Source organism: Sparus aurata, chromosome 9 (genome assembly GCF_900880675.1).
Source record: "Sparus aurata chromosome 9, fSpaAur1.1, whole genome shotgun sequence".
Classification (NCBI taxonomy): Eukaryota; Metazoa; Chordata; class Actinopteri; order Spariformes; family Sparidae; genus Sparus; species Sparus aurata.
Window position 1 is genome coordinate 15,893,250 of NC_044195.1, and position 25,472 is coordinate 15,918,721.

Genomic DNA, 25,472 nt, shown 5'->3' on the forward strand with positions numbered 1-25,472 from the left:
GGTTCTCAAAGTTCTAAAAATCTGAATCAAAGCCTAAATTCAAATTCAAGCAATAATCAAAGGCACCCAGAGAGAGTGTTTATCTTTAAATCGTCACAGGGTCAACAGACTTCTGCACTTCATGGTAAAGATGGAGACAGTGAAGATGACAAAAAAATAAAAGGTTTCAGGGTCTGACCCTCAAATCATATATTACAACTTACTAACTCAGAGCCCACGTTCTTAAACACATAAAACAAGTCTATCTCACACACGTATATCAAATACCTGATTAAGCTTCTTCCAGCTTTGTATGAAGTTACCACAGACACCAAATATCACAAATATCAACCTGTGTGGCTACAGATGAGGGTTGGGGGATCAGCATAGACGTTAGGATGCATCCTCTGGGAACCAGTAATGTCTGCACAATGTTTTTCAGAGTTTACTGACAATCCGACCACAGTTTGTTATGATAATGTCGTTATTTGAGCTCATGCGACAAAAAATATGTGTCATGTCAGAGGAGACTGCAGCTCAAGAGGAATTTAAAGCCGTCTGTTGAAACGACAGAAAACAAACACCTCTGTCTCTGCCCCTCTTATAACTCCTTTTTGTTTCCCTCTTTTCTGTTCCAATTACTGTTGTTTGTCCACAGACCTCCACTTCCTTCACTTGTTTCCATGTCAAAAGACACCATTTGCAGTTTTCACATGTTTTCTGTTCTTCTCTTGCACTTCGGTGTCGCACACATTACAGTAGCTAATTGGCGTTCAGGGCTAAGGGGGTTAATCACATGTTTTGCTACCAGGTGAACCTCATATTCATACAAGTGTTTTTGACAGCATTCCCCTTTTAATTCAGTTTTGTGAACTTGCTAAGCTCTACATTAATTGTGTGGGACATGAGCCACCAACGCAAAACACCAATATTGGGCGATGTGAATAGAATCAACAATTGACAGTCTTTATCCAGAGAGTTACACAGCGTTGCCTAAACTGTGCAGAAATTAAGGTGGCATCGACCTTCTCAGCGCTCGACAAGAAAGTGAATGAGCATATTTCCCAAATGTCAAACTATTCCTTTGAGTAAATGTGCTGAAAGAAGCACACACCAAGATGACTATCCCCTTGACGTGAATGAGGAGAATGACGCCTTACTCCCCTAAATATTAGTGGCATAAACCACGTTCTGCTGTGAATCCACAACCTTGGTTAATGAAAGTGGTCTGTGGATGTGATACAGTTCATCGGTAATCTATACTTTTTCTAAGGGGTTGGCAGGAGGTCAGTGAATTTGTTAGCTCCCTGATTGCTACTTGTTACCGCGTTTTTTTGCGGCTCAGGTTCGCAATAAACAGGAATCAATGTGGAAGCTGCATCTGAATGGGGTTTTCATTTGGCAGTAAAATAACAGGCTGCTGAGTGTGAAGCCCCCCCTCTTCATTTTCTATTAAATGCCAGTCAATCACTTCTCAAGGCAAGATGGGGTTAGAATGATAGACTGACAGAAATGTCATTTTGTTTCTATTTAAATCGCGGAACAAAAGATGAAGATGAAGACAGCGATTTAGTTTTGTCAGGTTTGAAGACAGGATATAAATGGATACCAAAATGGGGCTAAAATGCAAGATAAAGGGAGGAGATTAGTGTAAATTAGAAGATGAATGAACAACGGAGTGATTTTGGACACATTTATGTGACTATGAGGCAAATGTATACACATTTTTCTCTTCATATGTCATCTTTTCTCGCCTCCTCATGCCAAGTCACCCCCTGTTTACTCACCCATCAGGTAGGACACTATCTTGCACATGGCCGCTCCGAAGATGAAGTCCTTGAGGATGCTGGGGATGAGAGTGAAGGGCATGCAGAAGACAGCCATCATCAGGTCACTGAGGGCGAGCGACAGCAGGAAGGTGTTGGTCACAGTGCGCATGCGCTTGTTGACCGTCAGCACCACGATGATGAGCAGGTTGCCAATGACGCTCAGGAAGAAGATGAGCGAGTAGAGCAGGATCCGCAGTGTGTGGTCCCCGTCTAGTGCAGAGAAAACAGGAGCAGAGGATTATGTTGCTGGAATAATTCATTGGTTCTGTTTTACATGATGATCAATACAAACACCTCTTTATTGATCCTGACAGCTTTACGCCGATAACGCTGTGTGTAGTGCTGTCTTGTAGCTGCTTCTTTGTTTGCGTGTGTTTCACATTCCCTGTGCCAGTTTGTGACACTGCTCCCCAGCCTGTGCTGTAGTAAAACAATGCAATGCCAGACCATGACTACCATAAAATGATGTACAGGTAATAAAATGTCAGTTACATCAGCTGTTTGTGAAAGAAGAACTTTACAGCCACGGTAAATACGTCCCAGCAGGCAGAGCAACAGAGCAATTTATTCTAAATAAACCCACATGATGCAGAGAAGGAACATGGAGGTTGAAAACTGAAGTATCAGATTTTATCACCTGAAGTTGGTTTTGTCCACCTGACTGTCTTTGGTAGACAGTTAGAGGGCGACAGCCGGTGATCACTAGGTGATTCGGCGCTGTTCAAGGACTTCGAGTGGTATACTGAAGGACCAAAATCAATCAATCAAATTCAAAACAACAAGGAGCGAATAATTAGGTACTGGTCAGTGGATAATCCGGTAAAGGTCACATTCCCCAATAGGTAGGAAACTTGAATGATTGGATGGTGTGAAGCTGCTCTGTTCCAGGTTGTCCAAGTCATATAAACGTAGTGAATTGATATAATGTTGTCATTTTACAGCTTGATCAGTAACTGAAAAACATTAAAGGTCAGTGAAAATCTGGAGGCACACTCAGCCATATTCTTAGCATTCAACAGCTACCTATCCAATATTTCTGTGTGATTAGGCTTGCAAGATATCATAAACATGAAAAGTACCAGGGCACATGGTCTAGAGGCTTTTTTGTCACCATACTGGGGGTTTAAGCCTTCGTAATGTGGACTGAGTTATTGAAAAGAGAATCACTACTTCATTACTGCCTGTGACAGCTGCACCCAAATGACAAACAGCTCCTAGTGCCCTTTCATTTAGAGAACATCTGGATGGGAGGCACAGTAATTAGATGCAGTAAAAGCCAAGAGGATATGCTATACAAATATTTAGATAAATATGAAGTCCTCACAATAAAAAAAAAAATGCTGATACCATATGAGAGTAGAACACAAAGTACATTTGAAACAAGAGTTGAAACAAAAATGTTTTGCGGTATGATAATGATGTTTTTTTTTTTACTCAAGAACTGTATTTAATTACAACGCTGAGGTCATTTTACTTTACATAAGTATTTCAATTTTATGCTTTCTTATGCCTACATTTTATTGGGAACTTTTGTGGGTTTTACTCAATTCATCTTCAGCTGTAAAATTGAAATGTTACAAGCAAACTTCAATTCATATAATCTGATGCTGTGCTATAAACTGTCGTACTGTATATAAAGTAGCTAAAATGTGCTCCACCTCGATTGTAATTCTTTGCATTTTTACAAAGAAGTATCATCACTTTAACCCGAGTAAAAGATGAGTAGCCTTCCTAACAAGGCTTTCAGCTGGTTACAAAGGCACAAAACAAAAGGACAGAACACATGGAGCTAATTAATATGGGTTATGGCGGGCCTATGTCAATCTGTATCACCATGTGTTTTTCCTTCAGGGCATTCCTACCACTTTCTGTGTTGTGTATCAAATTTGCATACCGACATTCATATTGTCCAACCTTAAAGGTGAACGCCTCCGTCTTCCAAACAAAATAGTATTACATACAAATCGCTCGAGCATCGGAACCCCAGAGCCTTTCTTCCAGCAGCTTCACTGGATCATATCCTGCAAAGTCTGTGTTATCTGCCTTCTCTGTTATCTCCACTGCTTAGACACAACACGTTTTAACGGGTTACCTACTGTGTCTGTATCCAGGGGATTAGAGGCGTCCATGTGCGCCACATCCGCAGGGCACAAATCACAGCACACACATCAGCCCAAACTTCACCGACACAGTCGTGTAGGCATGTTCAACCGAGCACACTCGAGCCTTAATCCCCTGAAAATTTGTCGCCGACAGTTCCTCAAAGGCGCCAGTAAATTAACAGGGTAAAATCTGAAAGTACATCTAGAGAGGGGCTTTTCTCTGCAAAACACCAAATACAGTATAATGCTATCTCTCTTTCCTCCACTTATTTCTGCTGGCTATCTGCACGCCTGTTTCTCAGCCTATTCTCGTCTCTCTGGCGTTTCTCCTTGATCTTTACACCTTTTGGGAGTGTCCTGCGTTTAGCGTATTTTGCTTTTTTCCTCTGTCCATTTCCTCTCCTTCCACTCTCCATTAAAAGCAGAAAGCTTTTACTAAAACCAAAACAAGGCTGGCTGCTGGCACACAGCAGCGAAGCCGGCCACACACCTCAGTGACTCATACGGTACTTTCATTTCATTTCATTATGAAGACGCAGGTTTTCAGTTTGTGCAAATGTTAAGTGAGAGTTGTGTTTTGACCAGAGGCTCTCTGTTCAGGATCAGGGTTAATCACACCATCATTAATTCATGTTTTCTAGATGATCGGCACCCTCAAGGTTATTCTTTTAACACCTCACTGACTTCCAACAGCCTCAATGGTATTAAAAACACAAAACATAATAGCCTTATTTCCCTTCGCCCGTGTCACATCTGTTACACATCTGGAGTAATCCTTAATCGTATTCATATTGATTCACAGTCGTCCACCTGGGATGTAAATATGGGAATTGTGCACAACAGGCAGGGCCACTGAATCCGAGCTCCACTCATCTGACCGTTCATTCAAAAGTTCAAGTCGAGCTGCAGAAATCCTGAACCGGCTGCACAGGAGCTGCTGTGAAGTCGAAGGGGAACACGTCAAAGACAGGATTTGGCTCCTCCAGATATGTGGTACATATGTAAAAGCAGGATGATTGATTTGATTCTCTGGTATCCACCCAGGATTCAGGCTCAGCACGCTCAGCAAAGGTCAATCTGTCTTTCTCAGTCTCGCTCTCAGTAACACACACACACATACACACACACACTCACACACACTCTTCCCATTTAATGGCATGAGGCGTCACCATCTGTCTCACACACTCCTATGCAAATACAAAGCAGTTACATCTAATATGGTGCGCACTGTTCAGCTGACAGAACATCAGGGTTTCTGCCACAAGAGCAAATGGCAGCAGCTCTGTGTTTAATTTTGTGCTTGTGTGTGCACGTACATCTGCATGGGCTTAATGAAAATGTGCAGACAGATGATTGGTAAGCGAGAAGAGCCGACACTCTGCTTTATTACTGTTTCTCTCTCTCTTCCTCTCTATCTCTCTTTCTCTCTCTCGCCTAATGAAATATGTTACTCCGGCTTCTGCCTAATCGAAGCCAATTAGCTTTTCTGTGTGCTCGCTGGCTGTGCAGGAATCACTGATAACACCCTCAGCACATTTACACAGTTCCTTCAGGCTAGCTGCTCCTATTCGTGTGTGTACGTCTGAGGAGGCAGTCGTATTAATCACCTCTTTCACCAGAGCTCCACCTGCACTCGGACTCTAACATGTTGATTCTTCCTACGGGCAGTCTAAAACTATACACTCCGATGCCATGGTGATTATTTAAACCAGCACTGTGAGGCTCCACGGTGACACGAAGCACAAGTCTCAGTGTGACAGCTGTGCTGCTGCTGCAGCGCTGCTCCTTCCTGCCCTACCTGTATACATGGAGTTCAATTTTGATCATTATCAGTCAATACGATGACGTGATTCTTCTTTACCGAGAGGGCGAGAAAGCAAAAGAGAGAGAGAGCGGGGGACAGAAAGAAAAAGAGAGGGCACAGGAAAAAAAAACTGCCCTTCTCCTGTTGCGTGCATGCTCTTCATGTCTGTGACACGTTCTACAGATACAGACGTTAAAACCATGGTGACGCTGTGTATGATGCCAACACGACTGTGTACAGGTTGTTTTCAGGTCTATTTTTGCGGAGAACAGCGCACGTGTCACAGTGAAAATAGGCAAGTCTCTGAATCTCCCGATGAAGTGCCCTTGACACGCACGGTGGAAAGACTACTGAAAATCTGTTATTCAGTACAAGTACAGTTAAATTACAGATAGAATACTCACATACAAGTAAAACTACTGGCATTAAAATAATACTTTAGTCAAAGGCCAAAGTATTCTTCTCAAACTTTACCAGTACTGATTGAACGTTGATGTTAATTATCAATAGCAGACATTCAGTCAAAGACATTTCTAATAAGTAGAAAAAGTAACTAAATACTATTTCTCTGAAATAGTAGTTTCTGTTTTGGAAAATACTTAACATGCCACCCTGCTACACACAAAGTCGTTAAAAGTACCCACACCTTCATTCATGCAACATTAGAGTGATGCTTACACACTTATATTTGTAATGAAGAAATGTTATCAGGATGCATCATTCTGAAATGGGATCTTCTGCATGAGTATGTTTACTTTAGTTAGATGCTTTAGTTTAGATCATCGTACGTTTTCCACCACTAGTCTGTGTCTGTATTTGTCAATTGTTTGCAGAAATCGATATTCATATCTGTATGCAGCTGCAAACTCTTGGATTTCAGTCTAAATGTATTTGCTATTATAAAGTGGAAGTAGAACCCAAAAGATTTCCTTAGAACTTACAATTAGTTATAAAGACATACTCTCTCTCGCACACACACACAGACACACACACACACACACACACGCGGGGGGGGGGGGTGTCAACATGTCAACAGGAGGACAGTAATTTAATCATTTGTTAATACATTTATTCATAAAGACAATAACAACCAATTTGTTGTATTAACACAACTGGAAAAATGTATGTTTTGCAATCTGATCCGAATTACTATGAACTCTTGGGATGAGGATGCGCACACACACGCACGCACCCCTGATGCTGGCGATGGCTGCATGTTTTCATTTGTTTGATACGACACTTTATGCTTTTTTGTTTTTGCGCAGATTTTCATTGTGATTTTAGAGATTTTCGCCGGACACAAAACACATATGGCGGAAAATTTGTGAAACATGTTACATGGCACGTTACTTGACACGTGCTAAAAGAATAAGATAAGATTTACAGCCTCACCCCACACCATGTTCTCTAATGCAGACATCAAGTTTAAATATTTTACCAACAGTGTTTTAGCAGAGGATGATCTGAACAGCTGTTCTATTCACACTTAAAATGTTTTTTGTCTTTTTAATGTAATTTTCAATCTATGAAATCAAACGGTGCCTTTTTTTTTGCCAAGCTTCTCTCAAGTTTTACTCTTTCAAATGATCAACCATCTACAGAACTTTTCAGTACGCTATTTTTCTACTTCTTCTTCTTCTCATCATCATCATCATTAATTATTATTATTATTGATAATATTGTTTAAAGTGAGCCACTTATCGTTTAACATAAAAATACATCATACAAACAGCAACTTTTGCAGCCTTGTCAGTCTGACTGCGAGTTGTCACCTTTCTAGCATCACTAACATACTGTTAATAATCAAAGAAGCTCTGAGGCTTTACATTTGTTCTATATGTTATAATACAAGATTTCAGCATTGAGCAACAATCAGGCTACATTCATGATTTTGTACAGTCAAACTAACCAAAAACTTATTATTGATCATCATTATGAAGTTTCAGGGCGTTCCTGTAACCATGGTAACTCACGGTGCAAGAGGGGAGGCAGAGACGCTGAAGCCGTTTACACAGATACACTGCAGACAAAGTCCAGACTATAGTTGTTATTTCACACATGTAGCACACAGCAGGAGACTCTCCGTGTCAGACGAGTTCTCACGTGTTGACTAAACTCAAAAACTAATTGATAATGTAGCAGCGCGACGAGTCCTTGCTAGCTAAGCAGCTAAACATTAGTGCTGCTCCGTGTTTAGATCCTGTCCTGTGTGGGTCACTACACTGTCATTGGTCAGGCGCGCACACACTGTTAACGATACCATTGGCTGTAGAGTGTGACAATCTGTCAATAAAGATCAGCCAAACACTTGTTCTCCTCCGTTCTACATTGATCTCATAAGTCGCCTCTGTGAAGTTTGAATGACGGAAATCCGTCGTAGCGACGGAGAACTTTAATCCATGTGTCTTTGATGGGAACCTTTCTAGACTACAGAACGAAGGGAACCAAATTAAGGTTTTACATTTTCCCCACAAAAACGGGACAAATTGTGTCCTGGGAGAGATTTATGTTTTCCCGGGACAGCTGATGAAAAAAGAGAACAATTCTGGGAAAAACGGGACGGGTGGCAACCCTAATAATATGTTTTTCTTTTTCAGTCACATATCGTGATATATCGTTGATGAAATTTCTTGCAATATATCGAATATTGCAGATATCGTGTATTGTGATATTATCATTGTCGTGGGCCAAATATCGTCACAGTATCGAATCGTGAGTTACCCGTATCGTCCCACCCCTAGTAATGTAAAGGAGAGATTATGTAAAAGAGGTTGCTCGTAGTGAACCCATAGAGAATCATCACAGCCTGCAATTCCTGCAATTTCTTTAATCTTTTAGATTTGTTCCTGTATTCAACGCTCCAAACCTTTTGTATTTACCATATAAGTATGGTTTCCAATTTGTATGCCTCGCAGTGTCCCGTTCAGTAAGAACGCAATTCCAAAGAGGTCAAGCTTCGACCACCAGCCTGTGCACAGTTGAATGAGATAATTTTTTTCCACCTGCCTGTCATAGCTGCTACAGGTATGATGGAAGGAGAAGCTGCAGTGTGTGTGAAATTCTCTTCTATCACTGCACAGGCTGACAGTGGTGGTTCAATCCCTTTTCCCTGTAGTGAAATGTCGAAGTGTCCTTGGGCAAGAAACACAGCCCCAAAAAAATGCTCCTGAGTGGCTCTTCCATCACTGTGGGAGAAGTCTGATTATTGCTCCTGATGAGCAGGCACGACCTCCTCACACCAGTTCATTAGTACATGTGTGAGAATGGATGAATGCTGACTTAAGTGGTGTAGAAAAGGGCCACATAAATGCTGTCAGTTTATCAACTCGCTGCAATACCTCATATCTGAATATAAACTAAACAATTCTGATAACAGCAATTACAAAACGACGTACTTAATCTATGTCATCAGCAGTACAGTAAGTCAGGAGGTGGTCAGGGTGGTTCATAGGGACGTATGGAAGACCTTCCTGCAGGAGGCTGAGGTTCATATCCTGTGTGTGAGACAGTGTCCACGTCGAATTGTCTTAATGTTGAGTTAAATTACGTAATTACAAAGTGAAGGTAGGCCTAAATATCTGACAAAACTGAATGTTCTTTTAGCACAAAGCAGGATTTGATCCTCAACCTGACCAAACGGCGACCGTCTGATGAGGTTAATAATACTCCAAAATTCACAAGATGTCATAATATGTAAAAGTTTCAGCAAGCTTTATTTTGTAATTCCTACCAAACATTGCAAATAGTTTTGGTGCCTCACTTGACTGCTGAGCTATTCATAGGGGTGTGACGATACGCTCAGCTCACGAGACAAGACGAGACGAGACACGATATTGGGTTCACGAGACGAGACTCTTTTTTTTTTATGGCTTTATTGACAGTACAGCTGAAGATATGACAGGAAACAGGGGGAGAGAGAGGGGGAGTGACACGCAGCAATGGGACCCAGGCCGGGAGTCGAACCTGGGTCCGCTGCAGAGCCTCGGCACATGGGACGCGCGCTCTACCAATTGAGCTAAATGGCGCCCCACGAGACGAGATTTTAAGAAAACTACAGTGTTGTCTGGTTTGTTAGTGTTTTCTTCACAGGTGCAGTTGTTGATTTGAGTACCGAGCTGTGGTGATGCTGTATATGTCTCTGCATCGTGCTCGTATTAGCTGCGGTGTACGGCATTATTTTCATACAATGCTTATCATTTCCGCCGGGTACCCAAAGTGCTGCCAAACAAACGATTTGAAAGTGGCGAGGGCATCTTCAATGGTAATACCGGTATTTTCCGACGTCATTCTGGCTGCTTGCTGCTTCCCCTCGTGCTCCTCCTCTTCTTCTTTTCCATCTCCTTCTTTAGGTTCTGGCAGGCTAGACGTAGCAAAGGCACATTACTGCCCCCACAGGTCACAAATAGAAGTTTGGATAGCTCACAAATCTCGCGAGACAGATTTTTAACGCAACAAGAAATATCGTTGAGTTTAATCTCGCGAGATCTCGTGGCACGAGATCTCGTCACACCCCTAGCTATTCATGTGTATAAGTGTCACTGGAGGGGCTGGCAGAGCAGCAACTGTAGGTTGAAGCTTAAGGCAACTAAGCGAGCTGCCTCATTTGACCAACTGGTATTGAGAACGTGTCAGTCAGTCATATCAGGTGAATAATTAAAGGTCCTCCTTGTAAGAAAAGTCAATTTTTGAGTCTCAATCCCAACTCGTCAACTACTGATGCTTTGGGATTGTCCGAATGGGTCTGCCACCATCCCTGCGTCTTTATTTCAAGTTGTGAGTGAGACTCAAAAATCAACCTTTTCTTAAACAAAGGGCTTTTACATACATCAAATATTTTGGTTTACTGAAACCACAATTTACTGAAAGTCATAATCAGACTGTGTAGTAGTGCCTATTAGTGTGTAAATAGGACGATGAACGTAGTAAACAATGACTAGCTAAATGTCAAAGCTAGCCCTAACCCTTACCCTGTGTATTTCTTTTTCTTCACACAAAGTCTAAATAAGTGGCACTGCAGTCTTAAACAACATGCTGCAATTCCTGCCCTTTTCATGGCACATAAATACTGCATACTGGAAATTATGAATAACAAATTTCACAATTAGGCTTGTTGTCACTTTACTGGTTAAACACGCCACTCAAGGTACAGCAGTGTAACACACAGAACTTTAATTGTGGTGGCTGCAGCTGGGGAGCCATGAGCATGCACACTCGAGACTTCCACCAACCGAGGCGGCTAACTTCCTGTTTAGGGCTGAGCTAACTTGAATGAGAATAAAATAATTTAATTGTGCGGCTCTTCTAGACTTTCCAAATTGTGTTGGACAGAATGGCTCAAATTCTGACAGTAAAATGAGTCATTTCACAGGGGTTGTGAGGCTCATATTACCATTTTACAGATGCCTCTTTCACTTGTTAGCTTTTGGGAAAAAGTCCCCAGTGCATCACATGACGATCTTATTACGCTATCTAATAACTGGCTTCAAGGCCTGGCGCTCTTTGTGGCGGCTTGATCTCCATGATGAGGCCAGCCGTCTTCTTCGCAGAGGAAGTTACAGTCAAGCCAACTGCGTTAAAAAGTCCTTTTCCTCTTCTTCATTGGTTTTACTGGTGGATTAAAAACCACACCGCCATCCAGTGTATCGGAGTATATACCGTCATGCTATTCATTGGCGGGTGCGCTGACTTGAGTGAGTGATGTGCTGCTCCAAAAATAGAAAATCAGTATGTGGCTGCCAATGTTGTTGTTGTGGCGGACCACCACAAATACATTTATGTGTGGGAAACACTCCACAGAATGATTGACTCCTAGATTACTAGTGTTGAACTCAACACCTACAGACAAAGTTGTTAAACTGTGATTTCATGATACCGGACCTGAAGCCAAACTGCTGTCACAGGGACAACCCACACAGCTCTGTTTTATTTTCTGCCCCACCATTTCAGACTCATGCAACCACATCATTACTGCTGTGTCTGCTAACACCTCTGAACCACAGTGCAGAAACACTCCATAGATTCAACGTTAAACACTTAAGCTACTATACAACTCCAAAATTGAGGTCTTTACAGAAACCAACAGTGTTAGTTTGGCAATGTTTAGTTTGCACTGAGCGCCATCAGTTATTTGAAGTGCTGTTTAACAGAAGTGAAGCCTGTAGCACTGCAGGTGTGGGGAGCTAGTCTCATGAGAGTGTACTGTTCTGTGCCCCATCAGCCGTGTCTGACCAATGGCTCTGGCATACAGTGTGTGTTTACAGACAAGAGGCACGGTGAGCAAGCTGGGGGAAAAATGACTTTGTTGGAACATCCAGAGGTATTCTATTTACAATTATCTAATATAATCTTAATAAGGTCGAGGAACGATGGGTCATTTTATCTTGAATAGATTTATTTCCCCTTTATATCTTAATAGAGTGCATTACCCTCACATTCTATCTCAGTAATGTACTGTATCCATAATTGGTTACTTAAATTCACATGGGTTGTCTGCTTTATTGGACACTCTTGTGTACATGCAAGTCACAGTTTAGTTCAATGTAAACTTTTCCACATCAGTCTGAAAGCTTATGTTACCATCAGTTTGCATGTTGGAGTTGAAAGCCTGGCGAAGGGATTTTCTGCTTACAATTGCATTGAAACAATTTTTTAAAAAGTTAACTGCAGTGGCGGGGGCTATTATTATCGGATATGCATTGAAATAGTGCATGAATTAATGATGAGGTTCATACTCCCAGCCATGAATATTTAAGGGTTCATCTGTTTCCACAGACACTATATTGACTATGAATTACCCCCCTCCCCCTTTCTCAGTCTAATACATATGCAGCATGTGTCACATTCTTTCCCAGTCGGCCCTTGTGTCGCTGCACCTATCAGGAAAAGAAGCCGTCTCTGCTCCGGTAGGACCGAAGTATCGGTAAATGTCACAGCTAGTCACTAATCCAGCATGGTAAATGTCATCTAAGCGCTGTCGCTAAGCCAACAGTTGATAGAGGCACCGTATGAAAACACCTTTCTGTTGACTACGGCACACGAGCCACAGAGCCCTTGGTCACCGTGGTCGGAGTACAAAACAACATGTTGGTTGCTTGGTGCGCTGTGCAGGCATGTATTAAACACCTCAGCGGCAGACAGGCGGTGAAATGAGGGGGTGTGAGCAATGGGGATAGTGAAATACGCACAAACGGGAGAGGTTGGAGCGATGAGAGAAACAGGTGGGAGAGGCGAGGGAAATGAAAAGCAGAGGAGGGTTTCGTATTTCTGTCTAAATGCATTTTGTGAGGAATGAACTGCTTTGTGTTAAAAGATTTCTTGGCAGTGACTGATAACACTTGTTTTGTTGCCTTCATTATCACATCCTCCAATCAACTATAACAACTTTGTTAGTTGGTTTGTTCATCTATAAATAGCCATTCACCTGTGCCTTCTGCTGTGAACAAGGTGTGACAGACTTCCTTTACAGCAGCTATGACTAATATCACATCTACAGCAGGAGCGTGAGAGTCTTCAGGGTTGTGCTTCTGGTTGAGCGATATGTTTCCGCCCAGCACAGGGCGAGGTTTTTCCCCGTTTGGTGATGTGTTCAGTGGCTGTGTCAGGGGTGGTGTCAAAATCAGTGGGGTAAATCTCACAAAGCAGTGACGTATTTAAACACGTAAATGGTTCACAGATATTTCAATAACTCACGCGGTGCATTCTACGCCAGCAACAATTCCATTAAATTGCGGGATGTGCCCGAGACAGAGTTACAGACAGAATGTGTGTGATGTTTTCCAGACAGCAGTCACACTCAAACTCCACATCACCAGCTTCTAACGCAGGCTTTCCTTTATTAAACTGAGGGTGTTCATCAACTGTTTTCACAGGCTGAGCAATACTCCCAATGACTAATTAACTTAAAATAGATGCGTAGAAATTGTTTTGGCGTTCCCCTTTACACAAAAAGACGGTAAATGCAAAGGTTGCAGCAACTTCATAAAGAGAAAAAGTGGTTTCAGCAATAGGCCTATAATGACGTATGTTTATGTTTAAGTGGTGAAGCCCTCAAGCTGCCATGTTAATTAGTAATCTAGATCTTCGGGGACAGAGGAAGAAGACATTGATGCTCGCAGAGAGTAACTAAGTGTGCGCAGGAAGAAGATTTGGATGGATGGGTCAAGAAAACATCAGAGTTTAAAATAGCAGATTGCTGTTCAATTCCTGTTTTCTACAATAGCATAGTAATAGCATTATCTTTTCCTAATCTTAGCCGTTTGATTAATATAGTAACCGCAACAGCAAAATTCCCTTAATCTCAACACCAACCACCGTGATGTTTTCCAAAGTGCACCAAGGTTGCTTTGTTGACCAACGACTTGGTTCCACCTCACTTTAGTAGACCGATGGTCTTAATGTTACTTATTTTTAAGGTGCAATATGTAAGAATTGGTCACCTTGGTGACTTAAACAAAATGGGGGCAGCATACATCGGAGTAACTGCTATCTGATGCTAACTACTGCTGCTGTTAGCTAGTTAGCTCAGTTAGCTGTGCAGCTAGCAGTACACACTGGAAGCTCGAGGGACAGGGAGGTGTTGGATGAAATACAGGCACCATATATTTCTTCACAGTGTTTTGATAATTTTAGTTTTTCGAATGCTGCCACCTAAAATGTTTACACATTGCACCTTTAAGTATGATAACAATTAGTGCTTAATGGCCATGATGAGCCGAACCACGTTGTTTTTGTACCTAAATCCAATCCAACATTAACGATAGCTTTGTGAATTCATTCAACTACTTCAACAACTGTCTCAAGACACAGGAAGACTTTGTAAGCTGCAGTTAAAAAGCAAAATTTTTTGTGTTTGTGTGTGTAGTGTTTCAGGAGGTTTGATTTGTGGAAAATAATTTTGTTGAGAAGGAAAACTGGCAAACAATATGTGGTACATGCTTTGATATCCATGGTGAGGGAATCTGACGGTGACACAACTCAATCAGTCAGAGTGACGGACAGAGAGCGGAGATGAGAAGACTGAGCAAACGTGGTGAAGAAGTAATCAAATTCTGGAGTGACAGAGTGAGTAATGATGGTGACAGCAGCTGCACGGGGTCAGATATTATTCTCCCTTCCTCTGTGGTTGTGTGACAAACATCTATTGGGAATGCTAAATAGAGAGAAATAAGGCAGTGGAAAGTCAAACTGAGGAGAAGTGATAATCTGTAGACGTCACAGTGTGTGTGGGAAACAACTTTTTTGCAGCATACAAATGGATTAAGCTCCAAATTGATCTATACCGCTGCAATCCTCATCAGACACTAGACACAGTGGTGTCGATCTGTACTTGTCAGCTGTGTCCTCAGTGGGTTTGTCATTTGCATTTGGTCTGATTGAGTTCTGTATACTGGGTCACACACGTGGCTGGTTACTCAAAATTACCAGTGGTTGAGGAAGTATTCAGATCCTTTGCTTAAGTACTAATACCACTTATACCGCTTTAAAAATACTGTACTTACCAATAAGTAAAAGTCCTCCATCGATGCAAGTACTTAACGTATCAAGAGTGACAGTACTCATCGCAGAGCAATGGCCCCTGTGAGTTGTATATTTATAAATTATTACTAATGCATTAATGTTTCAGCAGACGTTTTCATAGTAGATCGATCTGCTGCTGACTTTCCTGATTCATTATTTACTGTTTGGATTGTACAGTGTAAGAAAGAAGTGAAACATGGAAATTCAGGTGAACTTTCATCGTCCACGAAACATTTCTGGAGCTTCACAGCAGCATTCTTCAAAAGTAGATGAGGAAAATGTGAAAAAACAACTAATGGCTCGTCAGGTGTAATCTAAGTCTCCAGGAGCTCTGAGATCCCAAATTGATTTGAGAAATGTTACCTACACCCTTGAAACGCAATCAAGCTTCTGCATTCACTTCAGACAGGGTGTGCTAATGCCTTTAGCTTAGCTGCTACAATGAAGTATTCGGCTTAAAGAAAAAGTGTAAATAATGTATTTTCAAATCAATATGAAAGGGGCTTCCACCAAACAAGCTGTGTGGGGCCTTTCTAATGTTGTTGCAGGTTTTTTTTTTGTTTAGTTTTTTTTACCACATATTAAAACAAGTCCCTATCTACTTCAGGTGTTTAGCAGAATGCTGCCTCACTTTTCTGCTAATGAAGCTCCTGCTGCGAAACTAAACCCTACTATCCATCCATCCGGGGGGAGAATACAATGAATGAACTTTCATTTTTGGGTGACCTGTTCCTTCAAGATGAGGAGCTAACGATCCCATTTGAGGAGCTGAAATCATGCAGTATTTGGCATTTTTGCGTAAAAAACTAACTAATAATGAACCATTTATCACAACAGACGCCTTGATCATTGATTAACCAACTAATAGGGCTACAATTCCCTTGATCCCATGCTACTGACATCTTTTGCTGTGATTTACAGACCCCCTGGCAGCACAAATTACATACAAAATTCTTAATTTGTCATGTTTGTAAAATGTTACTTTGTAAAGTAACTACGGTATCAACATTAGATGTCAGGAACATGTTAAAAGTACAATATTGAATTCTCTCCAACATGTAGTGCAGTTAAAGAAAAGTGTAATGAAATGGTAATGGCACAGTACTCGAGTAAATGTACTTAGTTACATTCCCACACTGTAATCCCCTGGTGGAGAAGATTTTGAGGTAATCATCTGAACGACTGAAAGGGCAACTACAGTGTGTATCAACAGTTCAGGAGCCGATATGATCTCAGTGATGATGTTGAGCTACAACACTCTGCAGCGTAATGAAGGCACTCAATCTCTGCAGTGTATTTAACACACACACAGCCCACACACACTCACACACCTCATCAACACATGGAAACACTGACAAACAAGCATTGAGCGCTGGAGGTGGATGAAAATAGCAAGTGTTGATTGATAAGGGGAAAAAAATAAAGGCAGGTGGAGATTAAGACTGAGAGGAAATGCCAGAGTGATGACGCACTTTAATGTTCTTTCCTGTTCACAGCTTCGAATCAAGGCAGTTTTACTGAAATAGCCCAAAATCTGAAATTTGCCCCCAAGGGATTTGACAAGCTGTGCAACATACGACACACGGATATGTTTTGTGCCCTCACTGTGGATAAAGTGCCCGGAAATACTCTGAAATAGGAACATTAATTCAATACAAACACAGCAGGAAGCAGCAAGCACGACCATGCGGTGCAGTCCAAATATGAAGCCATCTGACATGTTTTTTTTTTCAATGAATAAATCCCCTGTGTGGGCAGGATTTGATCTCTGTCTATGACACACTTCCTCTCTCTGCTCTCTGATCCCTGTTTTCACAGCATTTTTATAGATTTACAATTCGAATAAAGCAAGATAGAACCCTTTGAATTACAAAAGTCTCTTCTGCTCTGTCATGTGCAGAGGTGCCAGCGCCCTCATACATTGTAATGGTATTCACTGTATGGTTTTGATTAATGGCTGATATGGAAAGTAAACAATTGCATTCTTCAATATAAGCCAAAGGTTACTACTAAAATTATCCTTGTATATGTTGTCATTTGAAGCAGTGAAAACCACACACTGCAAAAAACTCAAAATCTACATCAAAAAGGATATTTGTCTCATTTCTGGTTTAAAATATCTCATTACACTGAAGAAACAATCTCCTATGATGTAAGCTATTAAAGTTTACGTTTCCTCACTGTAAAATCTGACAAAGTGATTTTACTTAAAAAGGAATAATGAATAAAGGATTACCTCACAAATACCAAGAAAAGTAGGCAAGTAATTTTAAGTTGTTAAAACTTTTTTAGCCATGCAACTTAAATTTTACAGTCTACCTTACTTTGGTGATTTTGAGATGAACGGAATTGTAGGTTCTACAGCGTAGAAAATATCATTTGAGTGAGATCATTTGTTTTTAGATCACATTTCAACTTGTCCACGGCAGATTGATTTTTACTTACTAGACGCAGAGAGCATGTGTCTTCATTGCTTTTGTTTTTCAACTTATTTTGAAAGTGTCCTTTTTTTTTTTTTTTTTGCAGTGTAGAGTCGGTTTACTCTGGTTTTAATGAAGGCACCAGCTGCCGGACAGCCTAATATATCTCAACCAGCCCTAACAGCGCATCTTTAACTATAGAGCCCGAGTTAACATCTTTCCACACCAAACCTGACAATTAAAAAGCAAACAGAAACTCTCTCAATACACATGAAGTCCCTGCTTCACCCTCTAATCCAGCTCCAGGTGATGTCTCTGTGCCCGCTCACCTTTCTGCCTCACGTGCTGAGGTATGAGGACTGTGGACATGTTGCTGTAGCTGCTGTTTGACGTCTCCAAGCTGCCGTTGGCGGTTCTGCTCTGCAGCGCGTCAGTCTGCGCTCCGACGCACTCCGGGGATGTGTCATTGCGCGCACAAAGCTCCATGTTTTCTCTCTTGTTCTTCTTCTTCTGTTTTTTTTTTTTTTTTTTTTTTTTTCTTTTTAAATCTAATCTTGTTTCTGGGGTTACAAAAAGTTCGGTTCGGATTTTCTGTCAGTTCTCGGCTGAGCCTCTATTGTGATAAGATAACGACTCTGCCTCCATCGTCCTGCACGCTTCAGACTTGCCTCGGTCTTCTACAACAAACAGTAAACGGGAGTTTGCCTCGTTCTTCTTTATTTACCCGCCTGCACCGTGGATGTGTCTCACTTGGCATCACACACGGCGGCCAATGATCGATCGGTGCGCACTAGAGGAGCGTAGCGCACTGCTGCGCTTTGTCAAGTGAACCGCGTGGAGAGCGAGTGAGCGCGGACTAAAGTGGGAGACTAATGTCCTGCAGGGTGTGTGTGTGTGTGTGTGTGTGAGAAAGAGAGAGAGAGAGAGACAGCGAGAGAGAGAGTGTGTGTGTGTGTGTGTGTGTGTGTGTGTGTGTGTGTGTTTGAGAGAGAGAGAGAGAGAGAGAGAGAGAGTGTGTTCATGTGTGTGTGGTGTGTGTGTGAGAGAGAGAGGGAGTGTGTGCGTGTGTGTGCGTGTGTGTGTGTGTGTGTGACGGGGGTCGTGGATGGCAAGTCATTGGTCAGTATGTGGACACTGGCCCCCAGTTGTACACACATCCATGAGGTTTGAGCACTATGTAGTTGAGGGGCACATGTTCAATTCGGAATGAATGATGTAATAATGCAAACTTAGGAATGTTTATATTTCCATAACTGAATAAAGAAGCTGTTCTCAGAGGAAAATAAGTAAACCAGTATGAAGCTGTGTTGTCCTTTAAGCTCAGTTTATTTATTCCATTTATTCAGTCATGAAAAAAGTCCGCCAACGAAGATCTTTGTCTCCTGATTTAAATTTCCTCCCCAAAACTACACAGTGCACCTTTATGAATTAACAATTTGAATGCAAAATATGCTTTTCCCCACATGAAACAGTTCCCTGTGTGCTACTATTAGGAATAATCATCTGAAAGCTGTTTTCAGAGGAAAAATAAGATCCCAGAGCACTGTTTGAAGCTAGGAAGGTGGCAGGGTCTGCCACATATAAACAAAGTAAAGCAGTATGGAGTTGTGTTGTCCTTTAAGGTCAGTTTGTTTATTCAGTTTTTTTAGACATGAAAACAGAGAGTTTTTTTATTTAGTCTGTTTGTTTAAAGCTACATAATTCACCTTTAAAGCGACAGCTGTTGCCTCGGATGTATTGTACAGCTGCAGGGCGATGAAGACGAGGAGATTTGGAAGAATTCAGAGACTAGATACAGGGAGAGACGACATGATGCACATTGCACTGGCTTTCTGATCGTTTAACAAGTGTTTGCTAAATTAAATTGCGTGCAGCGTGTTGACACCTCATCTAAACTCTGATAGCTTAATGATAAAGACGGTTCAGTGTTAATGGGCAACTCTAAATCGCCCCTCAGATACAATAATGTGAGCATGAATGTCAGTCTGTCACTGTGTGTCAGCCTAATGACCTGTCCAGGATATAACCCGCCTCTCTTGTACAATCTCTGTGGGAACTGGCTGAGACCAGCCTGTATAGACTGATGTATAGCTAATGGATGGCTGGATGATCTCATGCGCCTTATGACTAAAAGCACCTGTGGCGGTTTTGCGTGTGCACCGCCGCCCTCGTGTGGTGTGTGAGTGCACCTCGTGTCTTTGGAGGCTGCGTCAGCCCTTCTTAATCTTCTCCTTAAATCTTGCTCATCATAATCAGAATCCACATCATTACTCCATAAACCTCTCCTCTAGAAGAAACTAGTTAAACGTTATAATAAAATGCCTGTAATAGGCTACTCACATATCCTCTGGCTGTGGTCAAAATGGTCATCTGCACTCTTGTAATGGGTCAGTATGTGCATTGAAAGGTTGTGACTAATAATGTAGTACTGATGTACTTGACCTATAAAAGGTTCATGTGTCTTTTTGGAGAGAAATGACCGGCAACCTGTTTTCATTGTTTTAATCAAATCACCCATCGATCAGCCACAGAGCGAGAGGGCACCGTCCACTCTGCATGACATATTTGGGGAGATTATGGAGGAAACCGGACCAGAAAGTCAAGCAGGACAGCATCACAGCAAACTTAATGGGTTCTTTTACATTTTATTGTTTCTGTAATCACATTTACATTTAAACAAAAGAATGTTTGTTTTGGCTGAGTGCTGAAAGGCTCTCCCCGTTGAGTAAATACTTGTATAGCAGGCTAAAAAGGCTTTAAAGCAATTATAAAAAGAAGAAAACAATAAATGAATAAAAAGGTTATATTAAAGTTTTAAGTTTTTGCCAAGTTTTTTAGTCTGTGCCAATTCACATATAGTAAAGAGCTGAATTACTTTTAAACTGTTCAGTCCTTCTCTAATAAAGAGGATTTATTTGTTTCCATTGCACAAGAGATAGAAAACAATAAAACCAAAAGAAGACCGATGAGTAAAGAAAAATCTGCACACTGCAACCGTCTGAAAAGCCCTTGTCTCACAGTGGCTGCTGAAAATGAAGAAAACTTGAAGGGTCCTCTCAAAAGTCAGTGTTTCATGTGTCCATTCTGGGCTAAACTAACTACAACACAGTTATGCATATTATACTCCATTTCTACTGCTAAATCCTACACAGGACCATTTAAGGTTAACCATTAGAAAGCTGTAGGAAGGTCTCTGTCACCACAACATGTGTTTTGTTTTTTCTTTTTCAATTGACTATAGAAAATAATATTCCTTGTATAATGATTTTGATTGCTCTTCATGGAATTGTATTACATGATGCCGGGATACAGTATCTGGTTGTCTATCTCCTGATACTATGTTCATTATGATATTCATTGTTAGATATGCTCCAGGGTCTAAACAGATTTATTTGATCTTTCAAGAAAGGTGACTCAAATGCAAACACAACAAGGCAGGTAGGTAAGAGACAATGATAACTGAAGCCCATAAATCCAGAATCCAAGAAGCAACAATATGCAAGTGAAAAGGAAGGCAACAAAACAGGAGAAATCCAAGAACAAAAAAACAAGGGGGAGGAAAGACTAAAGAGACACAGCAGAAACTAATAAGGCAATCAAGAAGGGCAGGAAGAGCACAAAGACAGAAAGTTGAAAGGAAAAATCTACCAAAATAAAACAACTACATCAAAAAACCCAAACTACGACAGACAGAAAGTGATTTTTTGTGACTGCACACATTAATCAGATTAAATGTAGTCCTAAAATGGTCAAAATATAGTATTTAATTATATTCAATGACGGAATGTTGTGTCTGCAAAACTGATTCCATCAGTCAAAGACTGATATTTCTAAATTATTGTGATGATCAGATAAATCCTTTTGTAAAGCCATCACCACCAATGATTTCCTCAAGATTTTAATCACAAGGATGATATGCTCAGTCCTGCTGCACCATTGTGCTGGAGAATATGTGCCTCGGGCCCGGACAGGTAACAGGCTTGCCACCTGTATGTTGGGGAGGTTAAAATGTCACTGCTTTCTGAGGCATGTTATTGCTGTGGAGAGCGGGGGCGCTACTGCTTGGTGTCCGAATGCTAAAATGACTCCCACAGAAAAATAAAATAAAAAGGAGGGAACCGTTATTTGAATCGGCCTACCTCTAATCTTGCTCCTGGACTAATTATCCGGCTCAGGCAGGTCATGTGCAGAGCCACTTAGCCCAGATAAACAGGCCATGTGAGGATGCCAATCAGGATGAAGAGAGACACTAGTGCTCCCAGTCGAGTGCAGTAATCACAAACTGGCATGACGTGTTGATTGCTCCAGTGCAGACGAACAGGTAGGAGATAATTGCTCCAGGGTGACACTTAACAGCTCATGTCTGTGTCTTCGGGTGCAACAGTAAACGCATACTTTCTGTAAACACCACCAGTATTAAGTTTCAGCTGCAAAACAGCAACTGAGGATTCACCAATCGAGGTAGTCAGGGTCAAAAAATATACAAACTTTTTTTTTTCCTGGCAAACACAAGGTGATGACTGAGGGTAATGGATAGTGAATGCATCAGTGCCAAGCCAAGCTGAAGAGAATTTCTGTCTCCTTCCCCTCACTTCATCTCTCCTCTGGTCATGGCTCCTGGACCTCTGGGATCGATTGTTCAAACACAGTATCAGGCCGGCAGTGAGTGTGCGGCTCCAGGGTTGAAGGTGTGTGTGTGTAGGTGTGTGTGTTTGTGTGTGTGTGTGTGTGTGTGTATGTGTGTTTTCACAAGGGAAGTCAGAGCACCAAACCATCAACAATCCTAAGTGCCTGGATCTGGAGGTGCATACACCCGTATCTGAGTGTCTGTGTACGGAAAAAAAACACAATCCCCTCCCAATCCTGCACAGATTCTGACATTTCCTGTTGTTGTTCGACATTTGTGACAGTCCTGCGCCATCATGTTTTTCACCTGAGTGCTGTGTGAAAACATACATATTCACTGAACTAGATACAGAGAATAATGAATTTATCCATTTTACTCTTCTCTTTAAGAGGCTATCATCAGAATGTCCATGTGCATCAAACGACATTATGACCACATGTGTACAGGGTCACTTATAGTGAAGAACTTATAGAACCATCACCTGAATCTGCAGCTCCATTTGCAGAGGTTCGAGCATTTTTATCAGCTCACCCATTCACTGTTATTTTGGTTCACTCTCACAGATTTCATGGTGTTGTTTTCAGTGCAGCAGCAAGCATTTAGTAGCTGAGAGCCAAATATCCCCTAGGAGTTCGAGGAGAGCAAAAACTGACCCAAATGCCAAAATAAATGTTATCTCAGTACGTTTAAGTTAAAGCTGGTCGTGACTTTATGTTGCAACTTTGCATTTGTATTTTCATCACAAAGCTGTGCATATGGGCTGTTTAGGTTTAGGTAAAAACAGCGCTTGGTTAGGGTTAGGAAAGCATCATGGTTTGGCTTCCCACGACTTCCCATGAGAAACAGCCTGTTTTTGTGGCCACACAGGCCGCTCATACTGTCCCCAGGTGTCCTTGGAAATATCCAGTGGTGTGACGCTGGTCGTTCGATTGGCAGCCTTGTTGGATATGATTACACTACCACCTTGCCCTCTACCTGCTGCTGTGACATCTGGCTAACAAGCGTATAAAGTGTACATGATACGCCACCTTTGGTGCACATGTAAACCTTGGACGTATCTGTGATTTGCAGAAACGTTAACTGCTAACATTATATCCTGGCAACAGAGCTGCAACTGAGGGAATCCTTAATAGAGGACAAAAGAAATCAATATATGCTATAATACATAAGATAATTATTTATAAGTAATCATTAAATAAGAAACTCTAATTTCACATTTCTTGCCACGCTTCTCCATTGCACCCAAGCAAGAAGGACCCCTTCAGCGATCGCGAGTCGGGTGGTGCAGAATACAACAACAAAAGAGGAGGAGAGGGTGAGGAGGGTATTCATCAAACAGCAGGAAGAGGAGCGGTTGAGGTGTGGTCCTGCTCCTGAAGCTCTGCTGGATAGCCTCAATTGTTGTGTGTTCTGACAAGAGACAAACAGAACAATTCGACCCCAACAAACGACACGACATTAATGTTTAGTTTGAAATCATCTGGTGGTTTTGCAGAGACATACGGAGCAAACATTCAGTCTGGCGTTTGGATTGACAAGTTCGCAAAAACCAATTCAAAGGTTGTCACATCCACTTGTTTTTGGTGCCCCCAAGTGGACAAAAAAGTTATCGCGGGTTTAAAGGTGCAGTGCTTTAAAGTGAGGGTTCCTGTATTGTTGACATCACCACTTCTGTACGACTGTGTAGCATCAGCAGGGGGTGACTTGATACACATTTCTGCAGACTGTAGAGGATGTTAATGGATATCATGTCGATCTTTCCACCGACAGTTATGCGCATCTGTCGATATACATTACTGTTGGTGTCGGTAATTCTCTTGTAAAGTTAGCAGTGGGCCAAAACGAGGAGGAAAAGAAATAGTGCACTAATGCAGGTTTTCAAAGTATCGGCTAAAAGGCTTTGCAAGTGCTTTATCGGGAAGGAAATGTTTGTTAGGCCTCGTAGATACATAGTAGTATGTTTTTATGAGAAAAGCTAAGTGTAAATGAAACCAAACAGTGTGCTTTTAAGTGCAATGTTGAGGGATTAAGTGATCTTTTGAGATTAATATCACCCGTTCCTAGTAGGATTTCAGTATTATTTCGACAGCAGCTAGCTGTCACTTAAAGCGACAAACGCCCTTGATTATGCATAACTGTTAACCTTTAATATAATTTAAACGGGTGAGTAAAAGTTCAGCCCCCAATACAGTTGTCATAACAACACTGAAAACACAGTGAAAAACACACATGATCACAATTAGTACTTATTTTGCCACATTTGGGAAAAACCCTAAACACAAAAAATGTACACTTCCCCACCAATAAACACACACAAAATGAAATGTATATGTTGCATTAGTGCATTAAAAGTAAATAAACTGCACCTCTCCAACATAATGACATATTTCTCTAACCCAGGATGCATTGCAGGAGAACGTCCGGAGAAAACACTTCATGGCAACAGTAGGTGGCAGCAACATGTTTGGAAAAGCAACCTGGGTCTCGCTCCAACAGATGGTCATCTTTTAGGTGTTGATCCCCTCAGTCCACAACTGTTACATCATTATTTTGACTCCGTCTACCTTAATGTCAAAAGTGTTGTTGTCACTGTGTAAATGGATGGCTTTGCACTGACTGAGAATTACAACCTCAGGCTCCTGTTATGAAACAGAGCCGGTCATAAAAATGCGCCTGCATTTTCAGTGCGGTGATGAATTAACTTTTACTGTTTGCAGATTTGTCATTCTTGGCTTTGGTTGAGTTTTTCTGTCACCTTTGCCCCATGCGGAGGAGAGCAGTATCATAATAAACCTTTTATAACCAAAGGACTCTCCCATAGCAACCATAAACCTGGACAACCAAACTGCACCCCAGCCCACCCCGAACTTCATTAACCTTGTGGATGTTTGTACTGAAAATGAATATTCATTTAGTCCACTCAAATAGAGCGTTGTTCAAGTAGACTTTTATTCTTGGTTTGGATTGACATGGAAATGTATTTTGCAAGAGTTGCAAGAAGGCAATAAGGTGAAACTTTAACCTGAGCTGACATTAAAGGTGTGAGTGCGGGGGCTGCATCTTATCAGCAAGTTTTGAGCAGCTGCTATGCTTGCAAATGTGAATAAGGTCACATTTTATAGTGAGATGTAGAAAACTACCGTCACTGTTTCTGAAATCAGAGTGATTTTTAAAAAGTTCTGTTTTAATAGGTTT

The 25,472-nt window shown here is 41.5% G+C and overlaps 1 protein-coding gene and 1 long non-coding RNA gene across 2 annotated transcripts in view; one reads left to right on the forward strand and one right to left on the reverse strand.

The window, feature by feature from the left end:
* The window catches only part of cckbrb (cholecystokinin B receptor b), a 33,340-nt gene extending 14,761 nt beyond the window's left edge, over positions 1–18,579 (reverse strand). The window contains exons 1-2 of the mRNA XM_030427300.1: positions 17,980–18,579; positions 1,767–2,018 (exon numbers count right to left, since the gene is read on the reverse strand). Coding sequence (XP_030283160.1) covers positions 1,767–2,018; positions 17,980–18,136 — 409 coding nt within the window. The 5' untranslated portion in view covers positions 18,137–18,579. The remainder of the gene's footprint in view (positions 1–1,766; positions 2,019–17,979) is intronic.
* Positions 106–2,197, forward strand: LOC115587469 (uncharacterized). The gene is made up of 2 exons (XR_003985056.1): positions 106–163; positions 1,774–2,197. It is a non-coding gene; the product is annotated as an uncharacterized LOC115587469 (long non-coding RNA).
* Positions 18,580–25,472: the final 6,893 nt, after the last annotated feature.